Source organism: Solanum lycopersicum, chromosome 7 (genome assembly GCF_036512215.1).
Source record: "Solanum lycopersicum chromosome 7, SLM_r2.1".
Lineage (NCBI taxonomy): Eukaryota > Viridiplantae > Streptophyta > Magnoliopsida > Solanales > Solanaceae > Solanum > Solanum lycopersicum.
This window is the reverse complement of record NC_090806.1, coordinates 67,882,913-67,909,429: the sequence shown is the minus strand read 5'-3', so window position 1 is coordinate 67,909,429 and position 26,517 is coordinate 67,882,913. Positions and strand designations below refer to the sequence as shown.

The window sequence follows — 26,517 nt, the reverse complement described above, 5'->3', positions numbered from 1 at the left end:
CAAGGGATATTATTTGCTTTGTCCAAATACAAGTTTTTTGCAACAATAGTTTTAGCTAAAAATTTGAAGACAATCATGAATGTTACTAGTATGTTTTTAACATTCAAATATCTAGTACACATAGTTGTTGTTATAACCTTTTCTTTATCACTTCACTAAGAAAAAGTTCAAGTATACATGATCTTAATATGACAATACGCGGTCGTAGGGACCTAACTACGTATAATACAGAGTATCACTGAGGTTAGAAGATACAACACAGAGTATCACTGAGGTTAGAAGATACAACGTTCAAATATGATGGACCTCTAAAAGCACAGTCCGATAAATTGTACCTCATTCTTTATCAGGCGAGGCAGGGGCTACTAGACATGTCCATCATGGTCCAGAAGTAAGCCGATGACATAGCTATGAACCAGACTCTTAACATGAAACGCTCAGAGTTCAGCTGTCATTGAGACATGAACGAAACCATCATTTACACTGGATATGTTGTTGTATTTCGCTGAAGCTTCTTGAGGAGACTCATATCTGTTTAGGTTATAGAACTATTTGGATGCAAGAAATACTTCGATTTGGACTTGATAGTTTCCTTATATTCTCCACATGCTGTGAGAACAGTAGCAAGGATATAATCATCCACCTCAATACCCTCTACTTGCATACGATACATGAGCTTCAATGCCTCTCCACAGTTCCCGTTTTTAGCATAAGCAACAATCATCGCCTTCCAAGAAACCAAATTCTTCTCAGGCATGTTATCAAATATTTGAATTGCCTCAGGAAGATGTCCACATTTTGCATACATATTGATCAATGCACTGCCCACAAACACATTGGACAGAGCAGGTGTCTTGCTTATAGAGGAATGGATCAGCTTCCCTCTCTCGATATCTTCCAGCTTTGCACATGCTTTCAGGGCTGATGAATACGTAAATGGATTGGGGGCTACGCCTTCACCTAGCATCTCCTTCAAGTATTCAAGAGCCTCGTACTCATGTCCTAAATGGGCACAACCAGAAATCATCGCAGTCCATGAAACTACATCCCTAATAGGCATTTCCTGAAGGACCTTATGTGCTGTAGAATTTTCACTGCATTTGCAATAAAGCCACACTAATGTACTTCCTAAATAAATATTATCTTGGAGAGAATTCTTGATAATTTGTGCATGCACTTCCTTTCCAGTTGGTAAAGCTCTAAGTAGGCCACAAGCTCGAAGGATGCTTACCATAGTCAAGTTATTAGCAAAGATCTTTCGCCTTTTCATTATCCGAAAGAGTCTTATGGCCTCTTCTGCGTGACCATTACGTGCATATCCTGCAATAATAGACGTCCAAGTCACCGTGTTCCTTTTTCCCATCCCATCAAACACTGTCCTAGCATCATCTATCTTACTACACTTTGCGTACATATCTACCAATGAGGTGCCTATGAAGACATCCATTCTAAATCTGTTCTTAATAACTGCAGCATGTAGTTGCTTCCCGAATTTTAACTCCCTCTCCTCCCCACACGCATTCAAGATACTGCAGACAGTAAACTCGTTAGCATCAAAACCATCAGAGAACAACTGCAAGAACATTAGTAAAGCTTCCTTCCCTCTCCCATGCTGTGAACAAGCAGTGATCATAGTTGTCCAACAAACTACATCAGGGCGTTTTATCACGTCAAAAACGCGGAAAGCACTTGCCAAATCCCCACATTGCGCGTAAAAAGACACAACCGAACTATCTAAGATCAAATTACTTAATCCACCCTTTACAACACCAGCATGCACTTGCTTCCCCAGCTCAAAATAACAACACCTCCCAGCCATGCTTAACACACACACATAAGTCTTGGAATTCCACAACAAACCACATCGAACAAACTCCGCGAAAAAATCAAAAGCTTCATCATCTAACCCATATCTCAAATACCCATTAAGCATAGCAGTCCAAGAAACCACATTCCTCTCGAGCATATGATCGAACACCTTACGAGCATCATCCAAACGCCCAAATTTCACCAACACACTAATCAAATTATTCTCAACAAATATAGTACTGCTCCTCAAACACTTTAAAACAATCGCATGAAGTATTTTAACTTCTTTTAAACTAGAACTAGATTGAAGCAAACGACCAAGCAAACTTGAATCAGCCACAAAACTATTCACTGAACAAATTTTATCACCTGGAACTTCCAATTGACAAACTAATTCATTGTCTCTACAAAAACTTGCAGAAACATCAAAACGAGCTGAGGAAGATGGGTCTTTGAAAGAGAAACAGGGAAGTTTTCTGTCATCAGTATAGCTTTTACATTTGTGGGTTCTGAACCGACTTCTGTTATCTGGCTGAATTTGAAGAATTGTTGTTGGAAAGCAAATTGAAGGTGAAAACATCGCCTAGTATATGCTGTTGGTAAATTAGCAGCAAGACTCCAGCTTTCTCTAATTTTCCAAGAATTGAGAATTCCCCAATTCTCTCAAGAAAGAAGAACTCAGCTGATAAATTTCAGCAACAAACAAGAAGGAAGAATAGAACAAAGCAAGAATTCAAGTTTCAACAAAATGCGTCAGCACAGCACAGAGGAGAAAGTTTAAAAGGCCCAAGATATTTTTGCCTCGTTATTCATTCACTCTGCTGCATTTTCACACTGAGTCGGACCTAGGTGAGGTTTTCGTGGGTTCGTTACAAATTCATAACTTTTGGATAGATTCGTATTTATATACGAACGTCAAACAAAATTGATTGACAGTATAGTAGTAAAATAAGGACAGTAAATATATCAATTTCGAATTGGTAGAGCAAGTGAAGAAGTATATACATTTTGATAATGCACAATTATTGTCATTTTCTCTTCATTATACATTCAATTTTATGTCCAATAATGACTCAAAAATAGTAGAAAAAAGGGCTTTTGAATTCCAATTTCGAATCATACAGAATAACAAAGAGTAATTGGACGGCAGTTCTGTCTTTAGCATCAAAACCACTTCTCCAAAACAATGTAGTAGTACCAACAAACGTTAAGGACAAAAAAAAATGATTCTTTTTAGTTTTTTACACTAAAATATCAAACCAAATGGACTGCTTTTGTCTCATTTGTCATCTGTTTTCTGCAGCTATAAAATTCTGGTCCTTCTCATTTCATCCATCTATTTCTTTGTAAAGTTTCAATCTTTTTGCACTATGGCAGCTTCAAACTCTTCATTTGATCAGACATCAGGTACTTTTTTTTTCTTTAAGTTTTTAATAAAATGTCAACAAATAATTTGCTTTTTGGTGTTTGTGATGTGTTGTTCTTCCTGAGAAGCAGCTGTAGCAGCAGAGGCTAAGAGTGGGGAAGATTTCTCAGTTCATGTGTTCTCTTCCTCCGCCGAGGTAAAAATTATTAAATCCCTCTTTAACTTTATTTTTTTCATGATATCAGAGTCGGGTTCATCTGTTTGGGCTTCGAGTCCACACTCCAATTGGGCTGGGGTGTGAAGGGGTGTTAAGAGTCTCATTGGGGAATGGAATAGTTGTTTGCATATATGGATTTGGCAAGCCTACTCCGGCTGACTTTTGGGATTGAGTTAGGTTCAAATGTCATATTTTTACAATCTTTAGCTTTACTAGTTAACGTTGAAATAGGGATTAAAAGGAAAAATAGTAAGAATAGAATATTGAAAGAGTTGATAGATAATAGTTGCATGATACAACAGATGAGGGAGAATTGGTTCAATTGGTTCAAGAACTAGTATAGTGTGACGTCCATGGCGGAGTGCGGGCTGACTAGAAGGGGTAAAAAAGGAGGACTGACAGACTTTTAGGCTATCACGCTTTTGAAGAAGGGGTGCATTTACACATCAGCCAAATTCACATCGGAATGAGAGAGGAAAGTTAAGGGCTTTTCATGGTATAACCCGAGTTCACATGGTACACACGCTTTTGGGCTCAATGATTGGTATCATAAGGGACAAATTTGTGAGGTATGTTGGGCCAAAGTGGACAATACGTATCATGAGCTTGAACTCTGACATATAGTTATGGCAAACTCTAGTATAGTTGTGTGCTCCAAAACATGTTTGAGTATAAAATATATGTAGTCCACCGAACTTGATTGCTGCCCAACAAACTTAGTATTGATTCTTGGTACTTTTTTACAGTGCTCTTTTTCTCAAATTTAAGCTAGGGTTGACTCGTGTTTAAGAGTTAAAAGTTAAAATATCTAAAAGCGAAAGAAAATGAATCAAAGAAATTCCCCTGTATGTGCAATTTTTTGACTATTGTCATTGACAGTCATCCACATTTTTAGTGCATTATGAGTTGAGTTAGATGTTTTTTGCTGAAACAGTTAGTTGAGAAGTTGCACGAGAAGTGGAATTCAGTGAAGCAGCAACCTTATCCGGCTATGTATTCTAGTGTCTATGGTGGAATCATTCTTGAACCAGCAATGATGGTTATTCCAATGGATGATCACATGGTGCATCGAGGACATGGCGTCTTTGACACAGCTATTATTTTTGATGGGTATGAATCTAGTCTTGTTCCTTTAAAATATAATTTGTGATTTGATCTCTGAAAGTATCAAGTTTATGTTAAGACCCCGTGAATAACGTGCTTCATTTCCTATCAACTCCGATGTACAATGCATTCCCCTATAAGTCAACCCCCTCCTCCCCAACACAACAACCCAGTGTAATCCCACAAGTGGAGTCTGGGGAGCATAGTGTATACCTTGGGAGGTAGAGAGATTGTTTCCTATAGACCCTCGGTTCAAGGACTCCCCAACAAAAAAAGTAAAAAAAACAATGTGCCTATCATTAAGTAGCGATAATATGGAAGTATATGCTAAAATCATTTTACGTATCATGTATCCGTAGTGTTACTAAAGTAAGAGAACCTCTACCAGAGCTAAGATCCTAAGCTATAAGTCTATGGTTGATTCAGCTACTCTCTGGTTTTCTAATGCAGCTATCTGTACGAATTGGATGTCCACATTAACCGCTTCCTTAGATCAGCATCCAAAGCAAGGATCGCGTCTCCATTTACATTTTCAGAACTTAAAAGCATTCTTATTCAACTTTCTGCAGCATCAAAGTGCAGGAAAGGCACTCTGAGATATTGGTTGAGTGCAGGGCCTGGGAACTTCTTACTCTCCCCAGCTAAATGCCCGACATCTGCATTCTATGCTGTGGTGATTGATGAAGATTTCGCACAATGCAAAGAAGGTGTAAAAGTGATAACTTCTACGATCCCCATGAAATCACCTCTTTTTGCCACTATGAAAAATGTGAACTACCTTCCCAATGTACTCTCCGTAATGGAGGCTGAGGATAAGGGAGCATTTTCATCTATATGGGTTGATGAAAAAGGTTATATCGCTGAGGGTCCAAACGTGAACGTTGCTTTTATAAATTCTGATAAGGAGCTTATCTTGCCTAGCTTTGATAAGATCCTAAGCGGATGCACTGCTATGAGGTTTCTTCAACTCGCACCCAAGTTGGTCGAGCAGGGACGTCTGAAATGTGTCAAAATAACAGACATCACAGTCGAAGAGGCCAAAGAATCGGCTGAAATGATGTACGTTGGAAGCACACTTCCTTTGTTACCTATCATCATGTGGGATGAGAAACCTATTGGAAATGGTACGTTCACTTAACACGTTTTTCCTCACTTCTTCATTTTGTTTGTCTGGTTTTGACTTGACTTAGCTTGACACAGAGTTTAAGAATGGTCTTAAACATATCACATAGAAAATCAAAATTAAAGAGTTGCAGAAAGGGGAGAAGCATTCCTTTTTAAACGAACAATAAAGGAAAGTAAGACAAACAAATTGAAACAACAGCAGTCAAACGGAAACTAAAACCCCTTGATACTAAAGTTAGCTAGACATTGATAATTTGCAACTTGCAAGCATAGGAGAGAAGAATAACATTGTTTATCGTGACAGGTGAAGTCGGAGAACTGACAATGGCACTCTCAGATTTACTTTGGGAAGATATGGCAGCTGGTCCGGAATCACAGAGAATTCCAGTTCCATATGCATAAGAAATCAATCTCAAATCGAAGAACAATGCTGACAGAGTACGCTCTAAACAGATTTGTTTTGCATGTTGAGCTTCTCCAGCATTGCATAATGTCGCTTTTCAAGTATTGATCACTACCTGAAGTGACGCAACTAAATATCTTGCAATGTAATGGTAGTTGGTAGATGAACTTTTTTCTAAGTTTTATGTTTGGAATAAAATTACACTAGACAAATCTGAAAACGATTTTCATTTGAACTTATTCAAATGAAACTTCAAAACTGTATCATGAAATTTAGAGACGAATCTAGAATTTGAAGTTTATGAATTTTTACAGCTATCTTTTAAGTTAAAAGTTTTAAACAAAGTGTTTGAAGTATTTTAATGGAATTTAAGAAAATGAATAAAAGGATTATTTTTTTTACTTTTAAAAAAAGATAACCGTTACACTCTAATCGTTTTGATATTTGCATCTCTGTTAAAAGTGAAAACCGTCAGTATTTTCAAATGCAAAAAACTACACTTGAATCAAATTATCAAATAATCAATCTTTTTCAATTTTTTTATAAATTACTACTATAATTTATTTCATTTTCACAAAAAGGTGGAAGAAACTAAAGAAGTAAACAAAAATGGTAGATTATTATCATTGTAAGCCATTGGCATTGTTGTTTGCTTTGCCTTTTGCTTTTATCGCGTTGTTTCTATCTCTCCTTGGAGCACTCATATGGCTTATCGGGTTCGTTTTCTTCTCTTCCTTTCTCTCTCTTTCTCCTTCGTTTTTTCAACAATCATTACATTTCACTAGAGTCATTAAACTATTATTATTTACGGAAAACATACAATTTGGCATATCAAATGTCACTATAATGGTTAACAAGTTACTAAAGCTTGCCTAAGTATCGTATAAGATAATTGAACTCACAATATTGATACTTATGTAACCAAAAAGTCACTTAGAAAATTTAGTTACATGCTATACGATTTAGGTTATTCATAGCCCATAGGCACATGATTATCTAGTTTCATCCAATTATAAATGTGAATAATTATGATGAAATTTTAAAGAGTTTAAGTTCTATTCATTAATGTTATAAAGTTATGAAGTCACAATATCATTAACATTACTAATCATATATTATTATAAGCATGAAGCTCAGAACATAAAAGTTGAATTATCATTTTATCCCTATATTTAATGAAAAGGCTATAAAATATTTAATTAAATTCATCTAATATAATTAATTAAACATTTTTATCTTTAAATAAAGAAAATACTTCTTTAATAATTTGTGTAAAAAAAGATGTAAATATATGTTTAAATAAATGCTAAGTATCATATTGACTACCATACAATAAATGTTTTAACAGTTTCAAAATTGGTTCTTCATATTCTTTTATGTGTATTAGTACATATGTTGAATACTTATAGTCATACGTTTTAACTTTAAAGAATAACTATAAATTTGGATTTTAATAGTTTTGGAAATTTAACCATTTTTAAAAAATAAAATATAAAGTGTCCTTTTACTTCTTTAATAAAGAGATTTAATGATATTTTAATGATCTTTTTCTAACTTGACTTTTGAGTTTTTATATATCTTGGCTATAAATACCACCGTGTGCTTCACTAATTTTCCGATCTGTAAATTATGTCATGATATATATTGTCTTAGTTTTGATGATAGCTACTTCTCTTCATTTATTGTATCTTAATATTTATTTGATAATTTTATTGTAGATTAACTAAGATCTGCTAAGATTTCTCTATTATGTGTTCAAGTGGAATTTTTATTTTGTGTTATTATATTAGAAATGAAGATATTATACATTTGTTGATGTTCATAATAATATACTTGTTACTTTCACCTTTCATCTATGAAATGGGTTAATGACATATTCATGACAATCCTTTGAGTCCCTCAATTATATCCTATCGAAGAGATTTTGAATAATTGGAAGAGAATAAAGAAAGTTGTCATCTCTTTTTCTTTCACATTGTTACTACTTTTTTATTTCACATTGTTAATTTTAGCTTCATTTTATAATATTTTTGTTGATTCTTTAGAGGTGTTCTTTTATTTACCATTAAAAAATTTCTATTTTCTTTCCTATTTAATAAATTAATAACTACAAATAAAATATTATTGTACACAATAAGATTTTGAGTTTTATGATTTAAGTCTTTGCATAGTTGATAATTATTCTTGCTTTGATAACCACATAAGTTGTATAGCTTTTAAAGTACTTTTTCTTGAATTTACTATCTTATTTTACAAACTTTATAGTAAAAATAGAATTATTAGTTCTATTAAAAGTGTGAAGCAACAAAGTTAAGGTTAGATTGCTAGAATTATCCTATAAATTTGTATAGAGTATAACACTCTTTGAAATTATAAAATTTGAAGAAATTGAAGGGTTACTTAATAATTAAATACACTTAATTTAATATATTGACCATATTCATCTACTAAAAGTCTCTAGCTACAGGTGAAATATGTAAAGATGTTTGAGACTTTGATTCCTATCCTTCATTTTCTTTCATTTAATTCATTTTAATTCTAATATGAAGTTTAAGTTCAAATTGTCCAACTTAGTTAATTACTTTTCTCTTAGTTAAGTTAAACCGTCTTTACAAGAAAAACGTATATATATCTTCCATTACAAAAGAAAGACTTTTTTGATTTTCTTGAAAAGAAAATTTGAAAGTTTTCTTATAAATGTGAGTTTTCTTATATAGTGGTATGCCTTCTATTTTGCCTAATATTTTCTTATATATGTGAAGGTTTTCTATATATTTTTCTTAATTAATTATTTTAATTTGTAATTATTATTTTGTTGATCTATTTTTATTCTATCAGCAAATTACTAAATCAAAAATGTACGCACCATTTAACATATAATTATTTTTATTTCACAATATTTGTGATTTCTTCATCTTTAATATCAAGGAGGTCATACAACACATCGTTACAACAACTTCATGCAATTTAGCTTGGGGAACACGTGCAACGCTCATGTCTGGAACTAGTTAATTCATAAACGTGAAGTAATTAACTAACTTGTTCACTCCTGATAAAATTCATTAATGTTATTATACTGTCAATGTATATAATTATTTAAATTCAATTTTAGAATATGATTCCCCTATGCATTTTGTGTTGTTCTTATTTTGATATTTTTTTGTTATGAAAATAATGCAGGTCATTGTTGAGTTGTTTGTGTCCTTGTTGTTTTTGTTGCGCTGGAATTGGAAGAGTGGCCATAAATATGGTAAAGCTTCCTAATAAAATTATCATATGGTTCATTCAAAAGATCCCTTGTTGAGTTAAAAGATTTAATTTTATTTTTCAGATTCTCGATCATTCAAATATAATGAAAGTTCTCTTTGTACTATATAAAATTGAGTGACATTTTGAGATATAATTATTACTAGTTGAATGATTTTTATGCTCCAGAAAACAAAGTTATTAGCTATTTGGGCATATATATAGGATTTTTTTGTTATCAAAAAAATATTATTTAGTGATTATAGTTAGGATTGATTTTACTAGTCTATCCATGATTAATTTAGTTAGAACTTAGAATCATTATCTATTCAATGGTGCTTTATATCCAAAATGCTCTTTTTTTTATTAATATTATTTTAGATGGACAATGGGTACCCAATGCTTGGCATTTTTTTTGTTTTATTTTTATTCTTTGTCCAAAAATAAAAATAAAAATGCATGGTTCAAGAAGTAGAGGAAACCAATCTAACAAGTCATGTGATGGATACTTTTGTTTAATATTTATCATAAATGATTTGATTTTATATATTCCTAATCCAATATCCCCCCACCCCCCACCCACCCCACACACAGAGATTAACCCAGCCTATTGGCACTCCGAAAACATATGTACTTTTGGTTTTTGTTCAAATTCGAAATTGTTTGATATTTATAATTTTAATTAGATTGTCATTATGTTGTATCTTCTTGAACGAGGTGAAGCAGATTTATGATTTTCTATTTGTTGTGTCTGATATCAATTAGTTGACATCTTTTCGTATATCAAAAGACAAAAGTTATTATTATGTGGATAGATACTTTTTTTTAAAAAAAATATATATATATTAATTTTTGTTTTTTTCTTAAATTTTTTGTTCAAGATCTTGAATTTATCAGTAATCATATCAATAGCACTAAATATAGTCTTAGGTGCATGCATGGACAAAGATTTCAACCACTACACCTTACGTAATCTGAAATGAATGAAAGTGTCCTTCCACCAACTTACATTTTTGACAACTATTACCAAGACTTTTAAATTGTATGATCATACACTAAAAATAGACTAAATATATCAGAATATATATCGTTGAATCTTATTGTTTTGTTAAGCATATCACGTGTAAAACTAAAATATTCTTTAAATTGACTATAAAGAATAATAACGTTTTAGGAGTAAAACGTTACTGAAAATAACATTTTAGGAGTAAAATGTTACTTACAGTAACGTATATCAACCTAATGCTGTTAGTTTTTTTTTAAAAAAATATATCCTAAAACGTTACCGTGAAATACGTTTATACTAGTTTTGTAAAATTTTAGAAAAATGTATTACTTTGGTAAATTGTTTTATATAATGGCTTAGTTTGGTTAAAAATTCCTAAAAATAGACTAAATATATCAGAATACATATCGTTGAGTCTTATCGTTTTGTTAAGTATATCACGTGCAAAACTAAAATATTCTTTAAATCGACTACAAAGAATAGTAAACTTAAATCCATGTTGATATATTATTAAAATTTGGAACTACGTACATACCACGGGAAGCATTAGCCCTGCAATAAATAAAGAATTTTACAACAATTATTTAACGATAGTAATAATATATATAATTAAAACCAACCCTTTGTACAAAAACCGCTCTCTAGATACAATGATACTGACTCAATTTCCGCTAAATTTTTCATGACTAAAAAAATTAACATAGTGTAATGGTCATAACATTAGTTCAGATAGTTTTGTTTAATTTTCTCTTTGTGAGCTTTCTTTTCTCTAAAAAATAAAATAATGTTGTAGTGGATCATAAAAAAGATGTCCAAGTACATTAAATCAAGATTGGAACTAGATTGATATTAATATTTTTTTTGCTAAAAAGTATTAGGATATTGTTACTTTATTTGATTAGCAACTCTTTAGTTCGTCATGGATAAAATTAAATACTATAATTACATACTAAAATCAAATAAATAATACTATACTGTTTTCTCCTAACATAGTAGGACCAACTTCACGTGAACTCACAAAGCTCACTGCATGAGAAGTCAGCCATATCCATCTCTTATATTTTTTTAATTTACATAAATCTTTTGAAGCTTCCCCATGTGGATTAAACAAATACTACTAAACAAACAAATACTTATGACAATATATAGACTTTAATATAACATTCAGGGAGATCTATAAATTATACGTGAATTCAGTAACTTTTGTTTAGATTGATCATTTATATTTATCTTGATTGTATATTCAATTATCATTATATAGTAATTTGAAATTGTCATAAAATTTTAGGAAATAGATTATTAAAAAGTAATTTGTCCACACGGATACTTATATATCTTTAAAATACATTATTAAAAAGTGCAAGAGGGTAATACATTATGTCCAGAATTTGATATTATTATAATAATTTCGATCACTAAAATTTTTGTAAACCTCTAATCATGCATCAGGCTTAAGAGTTAATTACATGTTATATAGTGAAGACTTTGCATTATATATATATATATATATATATATATATATATATATATATATATATATATATATATATATATATCGTGACAAAATTGGTTCATTATTAGTAACTTCCTTTTTGAGATAAAGATTAATTATAACATATTTATTGATCTGATTTAATGAATCGAAATTGAAATGTCTCATCAAACTATATATTGATTTGACCTAACTAGTTGAATTGGATACAAAATCAACTACTTATATGTTGAAATATATGTAATGTAACTTTCACAAATAATTTAAGAAAGCTGCACTACTAGAAAATTAAAATACTAAAGAATCTCTTAGAACATTTGTTGATTAAAAAGTTACATTTTTTAGTGTGTGTGTGGGGGGGGGGGGGGGGGGGGCACAAGTTGAGCAAATTGAATGATGACACATTAATTAACTATTTTGATTTAATCGATTTTGATCCAAATAAACTTTAGAATAACTTATTAGGATTAGTTTGTTGATTTGACCTGTTTTAATATAACACAAATTTATATATCTCACATCTATCTCCTATATAAATGCCAACAATAGAAAACCATAATCATTTCATTTCAAAGTCCCATATACACTCTTCCTATATAGCTAGCTCCATTATTTTTCCAAAATGAATAGTTCCTTCAATTCCCAAAACTTGCAAAAATACTCAAAACACAACAAAAAAAGGCTAAATCAAGAACAGGTTAAGCTTTTAGAGGCGAGTTTCGATTCAACTAAAAAACTCGACTTAGAGAAAAAACTCCAATTATCAAGAGAACTAGGGGTTCCGCCGCGACAAATTTCGATTTGGTACCAAAATAGGAGAGCGCGATGGAAAAATCAGAGCATGGAAAATGACTACAATGCCCTTCAACTCAAGCTTGAAAATGCATTATCTGAGAAAATGCTACTTGAAAAAGAAACTAAAATTCTTCAAGGAGAGTTGGAAAAAGCAAATGAAATGTTAATTGGACTGAAGTCAGGTGCACAAGGGCAAATTAGGGAATTCACATTGTCTACATGTTGTGAAGATTTGATTAGCTATAGTACTACTACAAGGGTACCTAATGATGAGGTTAATTATAGTAATTTGCAATTTGATGAACTTTATGCTATGATAGGTATGTCCAATAAATGTTGTTCAACTTGGTGAAATCAATAACAATTGTGGGAAATTTAATGAGAAAAGATCTCATATTCTCAATTGTACAATGATCTTTTTTTTTTTTTAAGACTTTCTTTGTATACTTAATAATTATCTTTCAAACAAAATTTTACATGAGGAATCAATACAATGATTTTGGGCTAATTTAACGTGAACATATCTAAATGTTTATGATGTACACATGCTAGCCTTTTATTGTATATGCATCTTGTATCAAAACTACAAGTGAATATACAACAAATCGGCCTTGTAGACGGGGAAAGGAAGTAAGTCAAGCACCCCCACGTACGTCATCGTTCCATCATCTAATTATCTTAATGAATTATTAACTCTGATATTAATGAATGAGTTAAATCAATTCAAAAATATTCTCATTATATATTCTCAAGTCTACTAAATTTTCTCAATAGACCTTACCAACATTAAGAATAGCTCCATATTATATATATATGTTTTTTTATTAACTTTTAATGTGAAATTTTATTCGCACGTCATATAAATGATGATTTGAGGGACGAAACATCATAAATGGAACTCTCAGGGCCTCTTTGTAGCATATGCAAAGTTTATACCTAAATATGTATTTTTATAAAATTACTTTCTGCCCTCGCGCTTCTACTACAAAAAGGTCACTTTTCCCTCCAAATTTTAGAAGAAGAAAAAAAGGGAACAAATAAAAGCTACTGTTTGAGTTCAAACGACGCCGTAAAATACTCAGAATGGCGTCGACGTCCGGCGCAGGCAGCGGCGTAGCTGCCGGAAGGATCAGATCTCATACATCGGCGCTGTATTCCGACAGTCAATCCCTCATCCTTGTATCATGCTTGTTCTCGCAACTTTTGAAATTAAACTTTAAATTTCAATTTTTTCGTTCTGAATCGGATTGCTTTCGTTTTCTATTGCAGGAAATTAGGAAGTCTGTGACTATGATGAAAGATATTGCGGTCCACTTGGAGAGAGATGAGAGAACCCAAATGGTACTTCAAGATAAACCCTAGTTATATGTTCAATTCTTTTTGTTCTTAAATATTTCTTTTGTAATCAGTGCTATGTGAGCAATATATGTAGTATTGAACTTGAATCTCACCTTAATTTTTTACTTTTACATTGGTTAGTTTGAATGCTTATAATTATTTGTGCTCCCTTTGTCTCAATTTATACGGTGTTTAACTTACACTTTTGAAATTTGTGGTTTAAAACACTCATTGACCATCAGTGTGACTATGAATCAATCACAAAGGGTTTAGTTAAATTGTTTTTTTATTATAGAAAGGTGACATTCTTTTTCGAATGGCCTAAAAGGAAAAGTGTCTCATAAATTGGGATAGAGGGAATAGTGGTTTTGGTAATTTGTACTTTATCTTCGTCTGTCCGTCCCAATTCCAAACTGTTCTGCTTTAACTTGATGTGCTTGTCAAATGACCAAGCTTAGGTTCACAAAAAGCTTTTGAAAATAATGTAGTAGACAAGCTTTTCTTCAGAAGAAATGGTAATATTGCTATTGGGGAGTTGATGCAATATTTCTTTTGACTACATAGTTCATAGTAGTCTCTATGTAGTGTTTTTTTCAAATATAATTTTAAAGAAGTTAAGAAATTTATGTTTGAATTCACACCAAAAATTTGAGGTGCTTACACATTCTTTACGGACGAGGGGGTAAATTTCTAGAAATACTACCCAATTTTGAAGCTTTGTTAGAATAATCATGTACATAGTCCATTGTGTTTCTTTTGACTTTTGGTACCAGTGTAATCTGCAATAGGAACTGAACCTCTAGTCAGAAATTGAACAAAATACCGGTTCAATGAAGCTATTTGAAGGTTATAATTATCCTGACTAATTGAAGAATAAACTGGCTTGATAGTACTCGATTCCACCTATCAGAATGTAATGACTGATGATAGAACACATAAGGTTAGTTTCCTCAAAATGTTTAGGTGAATTATATGTTGGTAGCTAGCAGATGATGTGTTATCCTGTAAAGTTGTTGATGTTAACCAGTTAAAAACTGATCCAAATATTGTTCAATATTATCAGGAACCATACAATTTCTTTCTTGATGGAATGTAAATGAGTTTGGCTTATTCTGTTGCAGGTAAAAGATCTTGAAGATGGTGTTGTTCAGTTGTTGGCAGCATCTGATGAGTGCATGCATCTATCTGAGGCAATTCAGTCTATAGGTGATACATTAGAGCCTGGGCCAGAGGTGACCTTTTGTTTTAATTATATATATTGGTCTTCTGCTGCTCAGCTTGGACTGTTAAGATTTCAATTATATGCATGCAGCCAACAAATTTCAAGAAGAAGTTTGACGAAGAAATTGCAAAATCAAAGGCTAGATCATCTTCTCACACTCAGAACCAGTCTTTGTTGAGAAAATTCCGGGAAGCCGTTTGGGTATGTTTTTCTTGTTACTTGTACAACATTTTGTATTCTTGTTTGGAAGAAAAGCAATCTTACTTGTATTGATCAAGAGCACTGAGAAGATAACTCAACCCTCCTGTGCTGAAAAAAACAACAAAGAAAAGGGAAAAAGAGAAAAGAGCGGTAAAGAAGATGAAAGAAAAAATAATAATAAAGAAGAGAGAGATGGTCCAAGCAAAAAGGGAGACGTTTTCCTCTTGAATGCCACCATCTGCTTTCTCCATTTAACTATGTCCACTGGATGACTATTTCCATTTAGAATCTCCTTTTATAGTTTTGATTAATTTTTAGTCTAAATTTATTAATTTGTCCGTTATATTATTTAGGGGCCCTGTTGAGTAACCTCTTATGGGTAATTGAGCTCTTTCTTTCTTCTGCAGCATGTTCATCACGAAGGACAGCCAATGCCAGGTGACGAGCAGGAGGACATTGTAATGACCAGTACACAGTGCAACCTTCTGAATGTGACTTGCCCATTAAGTGGAAAGCCCGTTATTGAACTTGTTGAACCAGTTCGTAGGTATAGTGAATATCTTTCTTCAATTTCATACATATCTAGGTTTCCAATGGAGAGGGTGCTTTAGACATGAGCATCTGTAGATAGTTACCCGTGTAAGTGCTTTTCATTTGCATATATATATTTGATATGATCTATTCTCCCACTTGCCACTATACTAAGGTTCATTGCTCTGTGTATTCTTGGTTCAGATGCTATAACCTCAATCCAGTACACCACTACACTCCTGTCTCAAATGAGGCTTTTTATCACTATATTGTAACTAACTCTCAATTGAACTGTTGACCCCAACAATTGGTTTTATTATAGTTTCTTTCAGTTATTAAGTTTTAATGCACATCGGTAAGTAAGGCACATCAATTCTGTTTAAGAGTGCGGGAATGCTTCCTTATATTTTCTCTTCTCCCCATCTCAGAGTTTTGCACACAACCTCTTCTTTATTTTTTTTTGGGTCACATTCTTAGTTTTCTACTTTTTACCCAGTAATTCTGCATGTACAGGCTGATTAGAATTTGTCTTAGAAATTTCCTTTCCGCATGTTCCTTTAAATATATGGTTTTCATATTTTGTTCCTTGTAGCATGGACTGCAAGCATATATACGATAGGAAGGCTATCATGCAGTACATGAAGAAGTCCAAAAGCACACGTGGCCAATGTCCCGTTGCAGGTATTTGTGTTTTTCCTAACAAAACTGGGTTCCTATTCATTCAATAACTAAATGCAAGTTAATTTTCTGTTCTTTCAGGTTGTCCGAAAATTCTGAAGGCGCAAAGGGTGTTATGTGACCCTTTCTTACTTATAGAAATTGATGAAGTCCGCTCTATGAATAAGCAAAATGCTAGACCTGATGCGATAGAAGATTTTACTGCGCTGGATGAAGATGAAGATGATTGAGGGTTTTGAGGCCCTGATGGACCCTCTAGAATCTAGATATCTAAATATTAAGGGTTCTACTCATGAACAGCTTATGTTTTCTGTGGAAAAAGAAAGCCTTGTTCTTAATCTTTTGGAAGTTATTTTGATTCTCTTTCCCAAGAAGGGGACATGAATATTTTAAAATTCCTTGAAATGACCAACTTGTGCATACTTGTATAAATTGCAAATGGACAATTTTAATTTTCTCTCATGACAATGTGACCTAATAACAGTTAATGAAGTAGATTTAAAATTATGAGGTTTTAGTTTCAAAGTTACTCGATAATTGTGTTGGTGAAAAGATAAGCAGGTAAACGTTCCAAAATAAATATACGATGTTAGATTGAGATGGAAGGATTACAGCTCCCAAAAATAGTCTCTCAAAGCTCAACAACAATTAGTTCAGAAACTTGCGTAAACTATAAGTTAACAACAATGCATCCAGCACCACAATTGCATCAGCAGTTATAGAAACAGAAAATAGACGCAACAAAGAGTCGAGCCACTGTGAACGTTGAAGATTAAAAAAAAATAGAACTGAAATAGAAAGCCAAAATTTTGATTTTTACATCTCGGAGTTCAACTTCCACTATTACATTGCAATTAACAAAAAAAATTCCGGCATACGCCAATAAATCAAGTGTTTTTTTTTCTCATTTCTATCCAGTCTACAAGAGAACAAAGGCACAAAGTCTCAAATTTACAATGAGTAGAGACATTCTTCTCATCTAAATTGGTCAGTACACCATCTCTAAATATAAAATCCTGAGACAAATTCTGAGAAGATTTGCATTTCTCAGTTTGGTCACTGCTTTTCAAATGGCAGTTGCATTCTATCAGCTTGATTAACCTGTTCTCTAAGTTTCTACATTCACAAAAGTTAGTTTTCTTGCATTCAGAGGATTCACCGTACCTTTCTTGTACTCGCTTCTCATCAAATGAAGTTGAATCATCAGCCAACAACCATACCCTCAAAGCCGAATGAAGATTTGCAGCTAACGAGGCCAGAAAGTCATAAGCATCCTCTACTATAAACTCGGCCTTTTTAAGTCCCCACTCGTAGGAAAGCATTTTTTTCAAGGTGCGCTGAAGGTTCAGCAGGCACTGAGGACAGCACCGATATAAACACACTATGCTAGAATCAATAGAAAGATTGGAAGATATATTTGAACATTCAAGACCTAAGCTATTGCCAACAGACTTTTGGTTGCTATCTCCAATTTGAAGGTTGTTCGGAGTGGACAATCTGCCATTTGAGTTGGAACTCAACGTATAACTAGAATGCTCATCAATACCACGCCCGTACCTGGAATGATTACTACCATCCTCTTGAATGAGCCCATTAGATTGTCTCTTTAATACACAATCTCCAATATTTCCTAAATGTTTGTCAGTATCATCTGGCATGCATGAATTATCATTAAGAACACTGTGCTCAGAACTAGTAACTTGCCTAGAAGGGACAGAATGGTTTACAGCCACCAAGTGGGGAGGCTCACGTTCTACAGCTCCAATATCTGGAAAATTAGAAACACCATATGCTTCAGGAATAGCAGGCGTACAATTTTCAGCAGTTAGTTCTGGACGACATGTTTCCAACGTCTCAGCTTTCTCAAGAAATTCTTCTGGCTTGCAACCTCCTTCCCTCAGAGGTGTATTCTCAGGAGCATCAGCGCTTTCTGGAAGTCCAGCACAACTAATCTTTGTGTTTGCCTCTGCAAGTTGAGTCTCTCCCCCTAAACTGAAAGTAAAGCCATTTACATTAGATGTAAGGCTCGCAATAAGAAACCAAAGATAACTGTACATGAACTACAGCTAGAGCAAAACTTACCTCTGCAACGAATAAACCCAGCTATTAACCAAGTCATCGAGATAAGCAACTTGGGATAAAAGACGAACAAATTGATATCTATCCCTCCCATTCCGAATTTTATCATTGATCTGTTCAACCAGAAGCTCAAGAACTTTTCGAACCTCTGCAGAAACTTCTCTGACGGATGAATATTTGCCTCTGTATGCCAACAATCCAATGGCTATCAGGCCTCGCACCATACAGTATTTCTCTTTGCCTTTATTATTGTTGAGTGGAAGGGTAACATTTCCTATTGAGATAACAGGACGAATGACACAAGAATTGAATGGCCAACCCTTCCAAGGTCCATTTATGTCAACACAAGGACCTTCTCTTAATTTGGATGTAAACCAGCAAAGTTCAGCAAAATGAGGATATCTCAGAATTTGATAGCCAAATGTGGTAATTGCTAACATCAAGTTTGATTTCCCTTTTACATTTCTACTGTTGGCTATTGCAGAAGTAGGAAGTGGACATTGTTTATTCACAGGCTCAATGGTTGATCTAAGATCTGACCTCTGACATTCTATGGCAGCATCACCCTCAGATTTATCACTAGCTTCATCATTGCATGTCTGCAAGTGGACATGGTTTGTACGATGAATCAGCTGAATGAAGTGCTGAGCTAAATCTTTTGACAACTTAGCGGCTGAGGAATCAATCAGACATTCTTCATCAAAATTTCTATCAAGCTGCTCAGAAAATCTAGAAACTGAATCCTCCAAGGGAAATAGGATACTGTTGTTCAACGCCTGACTTTTAAAGAACTGCCTCACTCTAATAGGGAGTGCTTCCAATGGTACATCAGATGTAGCCTGTTTAAGGAAAACAGGAAAAGGGTGTGGGGTGCAAAAGAGTGAGTTCTTTTGTTGTAAAGTAATTGCACAATCTAGGATTGTCTAATTAAAAGAATTAAAATTGAAGAGAATCATATTGTATGCCACATGCGGCTTTCTTGTTTCCACATCAAGATGTATTCCTTTAACATAATATTCAGAAAGATATAAAGGGTCCCAAGCAAATTTAAGGACAAAAGGCACATACCAGAAGCATCAAGGATGTGGCCATGCATATACTTTCCACTTGCTCAACAAAGGAGCTCCACAGATAGGAGGCTCTTTTGAGAGCATCTCCAGCCTGCTCAGCACTATGGTTAAAGCTCCTTTCCTTGTCCTTGCCTAATGATTCAGGGTTTACTAAAGAGGAACCATCATCTTGACAGACTAGGTCAGATGTCTCCATGGCCCATAAATCAACTCTTGGCATAAATATCATGCACTTATCCACACTAGCACATCTCACTGCACATGAGATACAAATTTACTGCTTAAGTAAGATGTTCAAAATTTAACGAATCAATTTTAAAACAAGTAATTCCTCAAGCATACTAGCATAGTTTCAGAGGCCTTTCGTGCCCACAAATAACCTTTCTTTTAAAAAAGGCTATGTACACAAATGACCATTTAGCATCCTCGAGAAGACCAATGAGAGAGAAAAAAAGCCAAAGCACCTTCATCACAATGATTATAAAAACTTTATGCAGATTTATTTGGCTGACAAGATTTTATTTTTTTTTTTGAGCAAGGTAAAGTTATATTCTTCAGCAATGTGGGTATGCTGTCAACCATCAAAAAAAATTACAGTGCAAGTAATCATAATTACAGATAGTCTAAGAAGTCTACTGGCTGTTCAACCTCATCTATACTTTCTTCTTTACACCAAAGATATAAAGTATTAATGCAGTTTTCTTTTACTTTCAGCATTGGATTAGTAATATTCTCAAAACATCTATTGTTTCTTTCCTTCCAGACTGACCACCATATGCAAGAAGGGACTAGGCTCCACCATTTTTTCTGTTTTTTACTCCCACCTCTTCTCATCCAGCAGGTTAGAAGATCTGCCGCATGCTCAGGCATCACCCATGGTTTTTGGATGTGATTAAGAAGCATATGCCACAACCTGAAGTCACTCTACAATGGAGGAACAAATGGCTATTTGTCTCAAAACCTCTCTTTTTCAGTTTCTCCTGAGTGAGACATGCTCTTCTACAAACCTTCCATGTGAAACCCTTAATCTTGGTAGGGATATTTAGATTTCCATATTTGTTTCCAAGGTCCAGGGATGTTCCCATGTTGTGAGATCAAATTTCTTCTGTACAATCTTCCGCTCACAAGATATAAGACGTGCTACATGTTATTTGTTACAATCACATTCAACCATGATAACTATACTCACCACAATTTCTGCACGGCACTCATTGAAACAATACAGAACAGTTATAAGTACCTCAAAATTCAAATACTTTTCACATGATTTTTGATTGCAAGCAATTAATCAGAATAATATGGTGAAGGTACTAAGATGTTGCAAAACCTATGGTGCTAACAAGTTTGGAAGATAATGTAGAAGGGAAACTTTCACAAGATGGAGTGCATTAATAAGGAATCTCTCTTTAGAATGGAACTGAGTTGTTGGGAATAGAAATACTTTGAGAACTGATATCAAAACTTGGAGACAAGGTATCCCGAACTCACAAAGGCAAGTTCAGTAGACGTTTGTACTTCAAGTAAGCACTTTGAGCCACTAAGATGACATAAATAAAACAGAGAAGGAACATACTCAGTATCTGCGTCAACCCCTGAATGATGTCTCCATGTCCTTCTTGAGAAATAGTAGCCAAATCCACCTTCTGGACATCAACATTACCAACAAAACAATGAAGAAGAGAGGAAGCAAGATGCCTTTGGCCAGATCTTGGGTTTCCAGAAATTAGTATTCTAAATCCCGATTTGTTTCCGGCCATATGAAAGATATTCTTCAACAATTTAGGCCGAGCCCCTGCCAACTGCAATTTTGATGGTTGAGAATTAGAGAGACCATGAACAATGCCATCATCAACAGCATCAAAACCACCAATATTAGCATCTCCATCCAGAATGTTGGCACGTACAAAGTGATTCTCAATCTGACTGATAACATCTGGTTCTTGAAGCAAATCATTAACATAGGACTGCCAATTATTGCTTGGTAATTTCTTCTCAACCATTGCAGAAAGAACAACATCTTTTACAAATTCAGCAGCTTTGAAGAGTAGAGGCGGCAACCAGAGGCGTTCGTCCAGATAAAGGGATACAATCAATCTACTAAGAGGTTGCAGCAGACATGGAACAAGAAAAGTGTGTAGAGGTGCTGAAACCACGTCATTTGCAACCATTCCAGCTTCTCGACGTGAACATGGAGGTGGTGCACATGTAAGAGCCTCTACCCAATCCCTCTCCTCCACCTTAAAATTGGGAAGAGGGGGACATGAAGCATTGGGCACCTTTACAACAGCAGAGAGTCGCTTATGCAAGGGAAAGCTCCTTTTTAGAGCAATTATGGCAGCCTGAGTACACAGAGCCTGCAAATCAGCACCAGCAAAGCCCACTGTCTTGCTAGCTATCCACTTGAGTACTGGTCCAGACACTGGCTTAGGCCATTTCTTTGTATGCAATGAAAGAATAGATTCTCTGTCCTTAACAGATGGAAGTGGAAAATAAATCTCACGATCAAACCTACCCGGACGCCTTAATGCGGGATCAACAGCATCCGGACGATTTGTGGCACCTATTACTACTACTGAACCTCTAGATTTTAAACCATCCATTAGAGCAAGCAAAGTGGACACGACCGAACTATGTGTCTGGTCTTGCTGCCTACCACGGCAAGGTGCCAAACCATCTATTTCATCGAAGAAAATGACAGAAGGTTGAGATTTCTCGGCTACCTGAAAAAGAAGTCTTAGCTGACGCTCAGCATCCCCGACATACTTCCCCAAACAATCTGCCCCTTTACGAGCAAAATATGCTATTCGTTTATCGCCGCGTGCACATGAACCAATCAGTGCCCGTACTATCAAAGTTTTACCTGTCCCAGGATATCCGTGCAAAAGAACTCCTCTAGGAGGTGTAAGCCCCAGAGAACTAAAGAGCTCAGGATACAAAAGTGGTAAGATGACAACCTCTTTCATACATTGGATGACATCGTGGAGCCCGGCAACAGAGTCCCAACCCTGAAACTGTACACCAGCATCGGAGTTTGAACCTCCAATATATACAGGCGCAATTCTCAATAGATCTCGATGAAGTCTTTTGCTTTCACGTTTCAAAAACTCCTCATCCTCTCCACAGTTCTCTAACCATTTTTCCTCTGCATCAACATCCTTGCGCAATGCTTCATTTGACAACTTCCTCAGCTCAAACTTCATTTTTCTAGCTTTCAATTTCTTTATACGTTGCAAATAATTACTTCCATATGGTTGGAAGAGATGTCGGTGATCTGTACAGGCAATGAGAAATTTACGATGGTCAAAGATGCAGCCATTTGCCCGTGCACAAGGCTGCAAAATTTAACACATGCTTAGTCAAAAGATAATATTACAAAGACAAAAAGTGAGGTAATCAAGATATATAGATACAATAAAAAAAGCAATGACCAAAAAGTAAGTAATACCAATGGTGGTCTATGCTGAGTTTTTGAAGTATGAAATGATTCAGCAAATTTAAACTAACCAGGTGATAAGTTTTGGGACATCTATCAACACGGCAACCAATTGTTGCCCCAGGCCTTCCACAGCGGCTACATTTTAAGACCCTTCCCCTGCAGAGCGCTGCTCTAACGTTTTTCAAGCATCCCAAGCCAGCAAAATAAACCTGAGAGCACAAGTAAAAGATGTATTGGATCCTTGCCCATGAAACTATTGACTTGAACAATTGAGTGCCCAATCAGGAAAAGAATCCAGATAGCATGAAATTCAATGAATGCCATATACCAATAGAAACTGAAATCAAACAGTTCAGTCTGTTGCTTACTTTATACTAGCACAATGCATCCCACAGATGATAATAGCAAGGCCTAATAACTTTTTAAACACACCATTGAGCAGTAATGGAGAAAAATCATCAATCAACTACGCCTTGGTCCATAGCTAGTTGGGGTTGGCTATTTTCAATATTCATTCCTATCTTTTTGGACACAAATATTTATGAAAAGATAATCAATTGAGAAAAATTCAAAACCACACAACTGCTAAAATTGTCTCAAGTATGCCATGGAACTGATAATTAACTCCTCATCCATGCTAAGAGCAACAGTTATAATAGTTCAAAAAACCTTATCCTTCCTTAAGAAGACATGCCTATTGCACTTGTTTCAAATCGTCTCTTCCAAAAAATTAACTACTCTTTTTTTCTCAAAAGGAATAAGAAATATTGAAAAGGAAATGCATGTTCATTCTTCTTTCTGAAACAAAAAATGGAAATGCTTGATCTTAATTTTCTAGTATGCCCAGTTGGAGTAGGCAGTCTAATTTCAATAATTATTAAATTTGAAGACATAGATCAAGGAAAATGCAATTGAGAAGGGAAACGGAACATACCTCTGGGCTCCACACAGCACATTGCTGATGCACCCAAATCCCAGCTATACCATATCGATCATTTATGGGCCCCAAGAGGCGTCCAAGCCAGCCAGGTTCATCACCAAATCCATCCCACATGTCATAGTTAGGTTCATCAGAAGCAGAGGACCCACTGCGTTCTTCATCATCACTGGCAGCCCCATAAACTAGCTTTTTTGGAGGTTTACCATCAGTACCTCCTCCACACAAACCACAATGTCTTCCCTCTCTTATTCGCCGCTTTCTCAAATTATTATCAGAAGGACATTCTTTCTTGACCACCTTCTCCATTTCCAGAGCTTTATCACTAAAAACACCTTCATCTTTTTCCTGGGCATAATCAACTCTGTCAACTTCAACTTCAGCTTGTTTCTCTGTGCCTCCATCTTTTTCCTGGGCAAAATCAACTCTGTCAACTTCATCTTGAGCTTCTTTCTCTGTGCCTTCATCTTTTTCATCATTAGGAAGTAAACCACCTTCCACACCATCCTTTTGGTCATTCACCCAAACACTCATTTCATTTCTTCTTTGCAAATCCTGTTCCAGCATACTCACCTGGTCAGCCGTGTGGAATTCTTCTGGCTCTACACAAGTCTCTAACTGAGCCTTGTCTTCATTATCTAACGGCAATGCCACATTGCCATCCTCAACCCCCTCCTTAAATCTAGTTGTTGAAATGCTGTCATCTGTTTCATCCCTCACATGTAGCAGCTCCTCCTGGTCTATCATCTTACCATCCTCCACACCACCACCTGTACCAGTTTCTTGCTGCTCAGTAACCCTTACATTTGAAGCTTTTATTCTTCCAGGTCTCTTCGACTTAACTATAGTTGACTTTTCACATTCACTATCTTCTTCTTTATCCAACTCTGCAACCTCTAACTCTGTTTCTTCCTTCAGCTCGTCAACATCTTGAAAAATCTTCCTTTTACCCACCGGAGACGAATCCACACTGTTCCTCACTCTATTATTCATTCTCTTACTCCTAGCTCTCAATCTCAATCCCCAAGCACTAGTGCCTTCTTCCAAATGGTTGGAAGTTGAACAAGGTGACTCCACCTTCACCATATCTCCTTTCTCCAACCTGCTACTACTTCTCACCCCACTCCTATCAATCTTCTGGCGCTTCCTCGCAGGATGAGGCGATGCATCAAGCACAACAGGAGCTTTTCTAACCCTAGAGCTCCTCCGTAGCTCAACCTCACTCTCCTCACCATTCCACTCACTCGTCTCAACTTTATCAACACCATTATGGTTCTGATTATACGTTTCTTCACAGACTTCATCTAGTCTTTTATGTTTCTTCCTAGCCCTAGAATACACCAATTTCGTATCCGACCTACTCCTCTCAAACGACGCTATCCGCGAAAATCGCATGACAATAACAACCACCAACCTCCTAATATATATCTCTACGTTAATTTAACAGTCTCTACACCTATATAACAATATATCCTCGTTTCAACAATCAAATCAAAATCCCTATCTAATATCATCCAATAAACACCAATGACAATCAAATCTCCTCGTTTTTTCTTCAATTAAACCTCTGAAAAAACATAAATTAGCAAAAACAATACAACTAACCTTCGATTGATTGATCAAAAACCACAATACCAACCGAAAAAACACTTGAAAATCATCGATTCTCCTTCTTACTCTTCCGATTAGGGTTTCGTCTGCTCCATTTCTCTCAATGATTTTTCTCTTTTTTCGCTGAAATTTCTCTGAGTTTAACAAAACGAAGACTGGGGGCGGAGGTATATAGAAGAAAAGGGTTCTCACTTGAAAGCGTAGTGAGATAAATCACTTTATATACACGCGCGTTAATCGAACGTGTATATCACATACAGTAGGTGGTTTTTTATTGGAGTTGATTTGTGAATGTGTATACCACGCTCTTAGCTGATGCGCGTGTGTTATATAAAACAGAGTGATTTTGCAAATTTTATTGGTATTTCGCACCAAACGTTACCGCCAAATAGATTTTCTTTTCGTATATAAAGGGTGTTGAGTTTCAATTTTTTTTTTTCCACAATTACGGAAAGTTTTTTCAAGTAATAGGGCTGGTAGGAGAGAGCCACTAATAACAAAAATAAAAGTGAATATGACCAAATTACCCTTGTTTTTTAAAAATCGTTTAAATTTGGGTGTTATTAAGATAGTTGAGTTATACCGTTATTTATTTAAATATATATTGTTATTCACTAACGTATAGAAATGTTCTAACGCGTTAGAGTGTTTCTGATAAAAATAAAAGGGGAAAAGACCAAACTACCCTGACATTTGTGCAATGGTCTAAATTACGTGTCGATAATATAATCGACTCAGTTATATCGTAATCATTATTAGATTTATTTAAGTATATCCTTAGCTACTAACGGCTAAAAGTGTTAAACGTATGAGACTATTTCTAAATTTAAAAAAAGTGAAAAGGTCCAAAC

At 34.8% G+C, this 26,517-nt stretch overlaps 4 protein-coding genes across 6 annotated transcripts; 2 read left to right on the top strand and 2 right to left on the bottom strand.

The window, feature by feature from the left end:
- Positions 1-49: 49 nt before the first annotated feature.
- LOC101247638 (pentatricopeptide repeat-containing protein) lies at positions 50-2,389 on the bottom strand. The gene has a single exon (XM_004244321.5). It carries the CDS (start codon positions 2,387-2,389, stop codon positions 536-538), a length of 1,854 nt encoding a protein of 617 aa, XP_004244369.1. The 3' UTR covers positions 50-535.
- Positions 2,390-3,118: 729 nt separating this feature from the next.
- Positions 3,119-6,329, top strand: LOC101261729 (D-amino-acid transaminase, chloroplastic-like). 2 transcript variants are annotated; one of them, XM_010326076.4, is made up of 5 exons: positions 3,119-3,216; positions 3,307-3,371; positions 4,327-4,502; positions 4,947-5,620; positions 5,926-6,329. In XM_010326076.4, the coding sequence occupies exons 1-5, from the start codon at positions 3,180-3,182 to the stop codon at positions 6,021-6,023; spliced, it is 1,050 nt and encodes a 349-aa protein (XP_010324378.1). In that variant the 5' UTR covers positions 3,119-3,179; the 3' UTR covers positions 6,024-6,329. The 2 variants fall into 2 exon arrangements, with proteins under 2 accessions (XP_010324378.1, XP_010324377.1); XM_010326075.4 differs by having other exon boundaries at positions 3,120-3,216; positions 3,304-3,371.
- A 7,223-nt stretch (positions 6,330-13,552) lies between these two features.
- LOC101262030 (E3 SUMO-protein ligase MMS21) lies at positions 13,553-16,995 on the top strand. The gene is made up of 7 exons (XM_004244204.4): positions 13,553-13,742; positions 13,833-13,904; positions 15,023-15,133; positions 15,214-15,324; positions 15,732-15,871; positions 16,448-16,536; positions 16,615-16,995. The coding sequence occupies exons 1-7, from the start codon at positions 13,647-13,649 to the stop codon at positions 16,761-16,763; spliced, it is 768 nt and encodes a 255-aa protein (XP_004244252.1). The 5' UTR covers positions 13,553-13,646; the 3' UTR covers positions 16,764-16,995.
- A 310-nt stretch (positions 16,996-17,305) lies between these two features.
- On the bottom strand, positions 17,306-26,086 carry LOC101247940 (uncharacterized). 2 transcript variants are annotated; one of them, XM_010326077.4, is made up of 6 exons: positions 24,053-26,086; positions 23,187-23,327; positions 21,256-23,014; positions 19,681-19,937; positions 18,616-19,451; positions 17,306-18,525 (listed from the first exon to the last, which is right to left on the bottom strand). In XM_010326077.4, exons 1-6 carry the CDS (start codon positions 25,448-25,450, stop codon positions 17,421-17,423), a joined length of 5,496 nt encoding a protein of 1,831 aa, XP_010324379.1. In that variant the 5' UTR covers positions 25,451-26,086; the 3' UTR covers positions 17,306-17,420. The 2 variants fall into 2 exon arrangements, with proteins under 2 accessions (XP_010324379.1, XP_069143261.1); XM_069287160.1 differs by having other exon boundaries at positions 17,306-18,520.
- Between the last annotated feature and the right edge of the window lie 431 nt (positions 26,087-26,517).